Genomic DNA, 8,037 nt, shown 5'->3' with positions numbered 1-8,037 from the left:
TATCATTTTTAATTGAAGTAAAGACTAAATGTATTTATTTCAAAATAAATAACCCCTTTGTTGTTTTATTGTTTTTTTTATATTGAGATCCTTTTTTATTCAGCTACAGTTCATAGTGATCTCATCTGTCAAGCTTAAAAAGGGAAAAGAAGAGTCGTCTCTATGTAACTATGTTAAAAGTCTGAGATGCATGGAAGTTTTTAAAAAAATCCTCCTTCCACTGAAAAGCAAAGGTGTGCAGGTTTGGAGCGATGACTTAATTTCATTTCTGGGTGAACTATCCCTTTAAATGTTGGTGTAAATGTTGTGCCTGTGTAAGAGGCTGATAAGGCATCTCTCCTGTCAGAATGCCAGGCCTCTGCTGATTGCTAGGAGATTTTTGTGGATTCAGAGGATTCTGCGGATTCGCAAGCATCCTGCATCTTCATTAACTTTATGCAACATAACATGTCAAAAAATCCTTCTTTAATAATCAGATTTCCCTAAATCACACAATCCTAGATTAAAAGGGCAGGGGAGAGAGGGAAAAAAGAAAGTGAGAGAGACTGTTATGATGTGTAAAAAGCCAGTGAAAGTGTCTGAGCAGATGAAGACACTCACACTGAGCCTCGTGTGCTGCTCTGACACCTGCTGGTGAATGAGAGAACTGCAGGCTGGAGGACAAAAACACCAGAGGTCAACCTCATCGCTCTTCTCCTTTATGGAGGAGAACAGGGATCCCTTAAAGCTAGGCTAGGCAATGTTTTTCATAAACACTTTTTGTTATACTGGTTGAAACTCTCTTCTCAGCCTGATATGAATCGGCATATCTATTGATGTTTATTGATATCAACCTGATATCAATAGAAGGGGTCTAAATATAAAAAAATGTAAATATATCTTCTGTTAGGTGCAGTGTTTGGGATTGTGGCAAATATTAGGCTGCGACACTTACTGTATGTTCACCTGAACAGAACACATGTGGTCGATAAATGTGTAATAAGAAAGTGTGTAGGGGGTTTCGCTTTCCTCATTTACTGTTCCTCGGGACACTAATGCTTTCAGACTCAATCATCTTCAGCTGGAAGCGCCTGTTCAATTAAAGTTGGTGATTAAATAATTAAAGTTGGCAAAGACTTTAAATTTGAGCTCCTTACTCTGAATGGTGTTGCAGTTCAAGCCTTGATGAATGTTAAAAATATATATAAAACCAATTAAATTGTATTATTTGTTATTATATTAATACATTATTTTAAACTTATTGTGTTTAAAACACTTCCTGTAGTATATTAATATTTAATAATAATAATAATAGTTATTATTATTCATAACATGCATTTCTTCAATAGCACACTTTAAGACTATCAAAACCATGATGAAGATCAAAAGCCTGAATGACATCAATTTAATTACAGATATTCTATTACACCTGGTAAATTTTGAACCTGTTTTATGAAGAAGGCTTCACTTCAATTTTAGCTTTTTAATTTTAGATGTTTAAAGTACAGTTCAAGCCTTGATGAAAGTTGAAAAAATATGCATAAAATGATTTACAGTCTGTCCATAAATGCAACTATATTTTATTATTCATTATTTTAAATATTTAAAATACTTCCCGTATAATAATATTATTATAATGTATAATATACTAATACTACTAATTATTATTATTATTATTTATTACATGCTTTCCTTTAATAGGGCACTTCAAAACAGGAGCAACAATTATCAAAATCATCAGGAAGATCAAAAGCCTGAACGGACACGATGTAATTACAGATATGCAATTAAACCAGGTCAAATATGAATCTGTTTTATGAAGAAGGCTCGGTTTTACTTTGGTGACAGAGGGGAGTGTTTCAAAACAAACACATTAGAGCAAGAGAGAGAGGAAGAGGAGTAAACCCCTGATTCAGCTGCTCTGCTCACCAGTCACACCAAGGATCCCAATCAATCCTGGAAATTGGTTTGTTCCCTGACAAGGTTACGAAATGACAGGTTGGTGGAGAGAGAGAGAGAGAGAGAGAGAGAGAGAGAGAGAGAGAGAGAGAGAGAGAGAGAGAGATGTTGGTCTTTGCTTACTGACAGGCTGCTATCTCCAGCAGGGATGAAGAGAGTCTGGGAATTTGGGTGAGTTTGGGATTACGCTGAAGAGAACACGTGTTGGCAATAAATGTGTAATAAGAAAGTGTGTAGGGGGTTTCGCTTTCCTCATTTACTGTTCCTCGGGACGCTAATGCCTTCACAATTCTGTCACAGTGAAATGTGAGGCCCATTTTCCTCCCGTCCCAGTTGAACTCAATATATATGCGATATACAGTATGAGCCAGCAGTTACAGTCTGTTATTCTGGTAACTCACTATCTGTGTTTCTCTGTTACAGGAACATTTCACGCCTGAGTGTAAGTTTAAGGAGTGCGTATTTGAGAACTATTATGTGACATACTCCTCGATCTTGTACCGGCAAACGCAGTCGGGTCGGGCCTGGTACATTGGCATTAACCGGGACGGACAGGTCATGAAAGGAAATCGGGTCAAAAAGACCAAAGGAGCTGCTCACTTCCTGCCCAAGCTCATAGAGGGTACGTCTTTGTTTAAAAATATTCAATTATCTGTCATTTGTTGATACCATTCAAAAGTTTTGGGTCAGTGAATACGTTTTTTTTTTTTAATTCTCAACACAGCTGCATTTATTTGATGAAAAATACAGTTAAAACATTGTAAAAATAGAGTGAAATATTATTACAATCTAAAATAAATGTTTTCTATTTTAATATATTTTAAAATGTATTTTATTCCTGTGATCAAAGCTGAATTTTCAGCATCATTACTCCAGTCTTCAGTGTCACATGATCCTTCAGAAATGCTCATTTGCTGCTGATTTGCAAATTAAATGCAGTGCTTTTTACTTTTTACTTGCCTTGCCAAAGATTTGCCCACAACTAAAGTCATAAACAAATCAAATAAATAAAACTAAAATTGTTTTTGACGCATAACCTTAATAAATAAAGTTGTGACACCAAAAACTACTAGCCTAACTCATATAAATTTCAAATATTGTTAAAGACATGTAAACTGTCAGTAATGAAATAAGAACATATAATCAAATGATATGTTTGTGTTAATTTAAGATATAACATACTATGTTTACAAGGATACTCGCCGAGACCGGCATTTTTTGTGTGAATATGGCCTTTCAAGTGCATGAAGACGTGAAAGAGAGCTGGGCGCTTGCTTCGAATGTGTGCGCACATAAAACTTTCACACTATTGAATCGAGCTCTCTTTCGCGTCTTCTTGCGCTTGAATATTTAAATTGGCAAGGCTTAAAAACACATGCAAATGATAAACTTTCATATGCATGGTTGCTCCATTGCGCTTAAAGAAGATTAAGAAAAATAGTATTTCGCATTTCGTGGAAGGAAAGTGTTATTGCATACAAAAAGGCCTTAAAAACGGCTAGATCTCTCAGTAGGAGACAGTGAGAGTTGCGTCAACTATCCCGAGGCCATCGGGCGGTCCTTATGGTCGAGCCCTGAACTAATTACGTTATTTTTTTATGGAAAGTAATCTGTTATGTTGTTGTACAGTAAAGAGAGCAGCTCAAACAAACTTTTCAGATGTGCTGCCATTTTGTACTGCAGAAGAAAAGGACGCAGGAAAAGAAAGTTTAACACAATGGCTGCGTCTGAAATCGCATACTCCCTTGAGTAGGTACTTATTTTGAATAAGTAATTACTGGTAATTCACGACAGCTAAAAACGTACGCTCTATATAGTATGAATATTGTTGTATGAATGTAACCTGGACATACTAGATCTTCCATGTTGTCATTATCATGTGACCTACCAGCATCAGTTGCGTCACTTCACTGCCATTCACAAATCCTCTCCCGTGGCCTCATGGGATAGAAAATTGTCCATCAAATACACACTTCAGAATCTCACCGAAGCTCATCCGGGGACTTTTTGCCTACTCTTTTTTGAGTACTGTGAATTCAGACATACTACTCTTGATACATACTGTTTATCGCCTACAATATAGTAGGGAAGTATGCGATTTTGAATGCAGCCTCTTACTTCAGCTATAAAAAAAAAGTTTGTATAAAGTAATTTTTGCTTATTGGTATGGTTGAAAAAAGTTCCTAAAGGTACATGGTGATGGGGAAAAAGGGGAAAACTATACTTCAATGCTTCTCTCGCAAAAAAAGTTGTGCGTTCCTCTGAGAAACTTGAATTTTGCTTGTAAATCCTTTGCGTTTTTTTTTTTTTTTTTTTTACAAAAAAATGTGCGTTCCCTAGTAAAGTTTGCGTTTGCTAACAAAGAAGAAAGTTTTGCAAGCGAATGCAATGTTTCTCAGGGGAACACAAAACTTTGCATTGAAAAATATGTTTTCCCTCCCATCTCATATTTTTCTCATCACCATGTCCCTTCAGGGGCTCCGTATGAATTGGATCATCGAAGGTCAGCAGCAAAGACATTGCCAAGTGAGATTAAATACATTAAGTATATTTAAAGTATTTTTATTTATTTTGAGAAATACTGTTTTTGTGCAAGTTTTTGTGTTTTTGTGCAAGTGTGATGAGTAAATGCCTGCTTACATTAGTCTACAGTAACCATCATGTTCACACACAACGCCTCTACACTTACTCATGATTTCTATCAACACGAGGATAGGAGAGCTGTCAGTCAATACCTGGAAAAACAAAGTAACTTATTTCAAAAAGTAACTCAGATATTTGGTTTTAAATGTAAAAGCAATGTGTTACTTTACTTGTTACTTGAAATAAGTAATCTGATTACTTAACTCACATTACCTGTGGTTAAATGTTGACAGACTTTTCATTTCAGGGTGAACTGTCCCTTAAAGGGTTAGTTCACCCAAAAATGAAAATTATGTCAGTATTTACTCACCCTCATGTTGTTCAACCCCATAAGACCTTCGTTCATCTTCGGAACACGAATTAAGATATTTTTGATTAAATCTGAGAACTGGATCACTCCTCCATAGGCTTCTAATGGATTGAAACTTGCCAGCCCCGAAAAGTCATTAAAGACATTGTTAAAATAGTCCAAGTGACTACAGTGGCTCAATCTTAAGTTTATCAAGCGACGAGAATACTTTTGGTGCGCAAAAACAAACAAAAATAACGACTTTATTTCAACTATTCATTTCCTTCTCTGTTGGCCTCTAGTCAGTTAACGTAGTGTGATTGCGTAGAGCTATGTCACACGTAGGCTCACTATTTGCCGACGCTGGTCATGTGTGTGATGCGTGTGACGTACAACAACAGAAGCTTACGCTGTTACACTAGTGAACTGACTAGAGGCCAACAGAGAAGGAAATGAATAGTTGAAATAAAGTCGTTATTTTTGTTTGTTTTTGCGCACAAAAAGTATTCTCGTCGTTTGATGAACTTAAGATTGAGCCACTGTAGTCACTTGGACTATTTTAACAATGTCTTTAATAATTTTTCGGGAACAAGTTTCAATCCCTTAGAAGCCTATGGAGGAGTGATCCAGCTCTCAGATTTAATCAAAAATATCCTAATTCGTGTTCCGAAGATGAACGAAGGTCTTACGGGGTTGAACAACATGAGGGAGAGTAAATACTGACATAATTTTCATTTCAGGATGAACTATCCCTTTACTAAGAGTCTCTCTTTTTCTCCTGTCTCTCCAGTTGCCATGTACAGGGAGCCATCGCTACATGAGGTTGCTGAGCAAAGCCCGCCTAGGAAAACAGCCAAAACCTCAGACTCGCCCGTCCATAAAAACGGCAAGAAAGAAAAAGTGCTTCCCGTCCCCACAGCATCCTAGCGGCAGGAGAAGAAACGCTTCATTTGCACGGACACACCATGATCGCCAACAGTGGCACGGGAGGTTTGGTACAAACGATTTTTTGTAGTCCCTCCACCGATCCTCAGAACTTTGACATTTTCAACAATGCATCAGGGCTCAAAAGACCCTTGCCAACAGGTCTAATACCCACCGCACTTCCTTTTTGGTCTCTCCCGCTTCCCTAACCAAGGGAATACCGAGCAATAATAACCGTAATGGTCTGGGGTCAGAGTGTGGCAGAGCCGCTTTTGTAAGAACAGCAACACCTGAAAGAAAGGATCTTCGTCTTCCTCTCCATTTTTAGTATTTTAAGAAGAAACACTTCCTCTTTGTGAAGCGATTCGTGCTTTACATTTAAACCCTTTCTTTTCCTTTGTTCAGGCATTTATAGATCCCCCCAAATCTGTTTTTCTTTTTTTTCTTTTTTTTTACAGAGATTCCCCGCCATCTCTAAGCCGTGTTTGTAATCTCCTCTCCGTTCTCTACCTCTTCTGCACTTTGCTTAGCTTGAGACACAGAGGCCATTTTCCACTTCACAACACAGGAAAAGCCCCGCACACTCTCTAAGGGAACATTAAGGATGCCGCCACACACACACACACACACACACACACACACACACACACACACAAACCAAATAACTAAATAAATAAAAGTTAGAATGATGATGCTCACTGGCTCCTGCGCTGATGAGTCTGTGGAGGGCGTACGTGTGTGTGTGTGTGTGTGTGTGTGTGTGTGTGTGTGTGTGTGTGTGTGTGTGTGTGTGTGTGTGTGTGTGTGTGTGTGTGTGTGTGTGTGTGTGTGTGTGTGTGTGTGTGTGTGTGTGTGTGTGTGTGTGTGCGTGAACACTAATACAGTTTCTTTTGTAAGATGACTCATATCAGAGGGAGTAGGGTGGCATTATTGTTTATTTTGTTATGATAAGTCGTTGTTTTCCTTATTGCAATATGCCCAGAGAGCAATACTGGTACAGCTGCACTCGTTCTCCTCCCTTCTTAGCATGCGTGTTGCTTTAGAGCAGGGTTTTTTTAAAGTAGATGTGCTGACTACTGAGGCTGCAAGTTTCCCAAAGTTCATGTCCCTACACTCAGTTTGATTCTATTACATTTGCCTGAGAGCAAAGGCAGTTCACCCATCCAAATGAAACAACACAAGAGCTGAAAAGTCCAATTCTGCTTTATTTTCTTCTGATAAAACCGGGGAATGGACCCGGAGGAGCTCATAGGGAATCGTTTTGGGAATCCTTGCATAAACACAAGAGCTGTAACGTCTGACCTCCAGTTATTAATAATATCAGTATGTAAATTAAATTGTGTTTTGGGTGCTGTTAGGGAACCTGGTGACACATTGCACTTCTTCCTTTGCAATAATAGTCCTAATTTTATTTTCATGCACCTTAGAAAAATGATTTAATAATACACAACCGTTCAAAAGTTTTGGGTTGGTAAGCTTTTTTTATGTTTTTGAAAAAATGTATTTGATTAAATATATGCATTAAAAACAGTAATATTGTGAAATGTTATTACACTTTAAAATAACTGTTTTCCATTGTAATATATTTTGAAATGTAATTTATTCCAGTGATCAAAGCTGGATTTTCAGCATCATTACTCCAGTCTTCAGTGTCACATGATCCTTCAGAAGTCATTCTAATATGATGAATTTCTGATTATTATAAAGTTTGAAAACAGCGGTGCTGCCTCATATTTTTGAGGAAAATATGGTTTTCAGGATTTTATGATGAAGAGAAAGAGTTGTTTACTTTTAAACGGTTGTGTATATAATGTAGCTAATATAATTTTTAAATTAGAAAATGTTCCCTATTTAAATACATAATTATTAGGGTCCCTTACAGAAAGAACTTGTGTATTTTAGCTGTTTTTTTTTTGTTTTGTTTTGTTTTGTTTTGTAGTCTAATGTTTTGTGGTTAGTTATATCACATTCCCTTGCTGGTTGTATCATCACTGTGGTATCAAGTGCAGAACTTAAACAAAGTGCAAAAATCTAACTTTTCTTCTGCTGAGATGAATAATTTCTCATAACGTGCACCTGGTGTTGAGGAAATTATGTCTGCGATAATTATAGTCCCCTGCAGCAATGCATTATTGGGAGAAACAAAGTTATTAAGACCAAAGTGGGAAAACTATAGAAATTTTTTACATGTTTGCAAAATTCTTCAACATTTAGATCAGGATGTCAATCTTTCCCAGATTACA

At 37.1% G+C, this 8,037-nt stretch overlaps 1 protein-coding gene across 1 annotated transcript in view; it reads left to right on the top strand.

Moving 5' to 3' along the window:
• The window catches only part of fgf11a (fibroblast growth factor 11a), an 84,747-nt gene extending 78,255 nt beyond the window's left edge, over window positions 1-6,492 (top strand). Inside the window, exons 4-5 of the mRNA XM_077227608.1 lie at window positions 2,362-2,560; window positions 5,661-6,492. Of these exons, the coding sequence (XP_077083723.1) occupies window positions 2,362-2,560; window positions 5,661-5,797 (336 nt within the window). The 3' untranslated portion in view covers window positions 5,798-6,492. The remainder of the gene's footprint in view (window positions 1-2,361; window positions 2,561-5,660) is intronic.
• The last annotated feature ends 1,545 nt before the right edge of the window (window positions 6,493-8,037 follow it).

This window comes from Siphateles boraxobius, unplaced genomic scaffold (assembly GCF_051911475.1).
Source record: "Siphateles boraxobius isolate OS27281-9 unplaced genomic scaffold, OSU_SipBor_1 130, whole genome shotgun sequence".
NCBI lineage: Eukaryota > Metazoa > Chordata > Actinopteri > Cypriniformes > Leuciscidae > Siphateles > Siphateles boraxobius.
The sequence above is the reverse complement of the archived record's forward strand: the minus strand, read 5'-3'. Positions and strand labels throughout refer to the sequence as shown.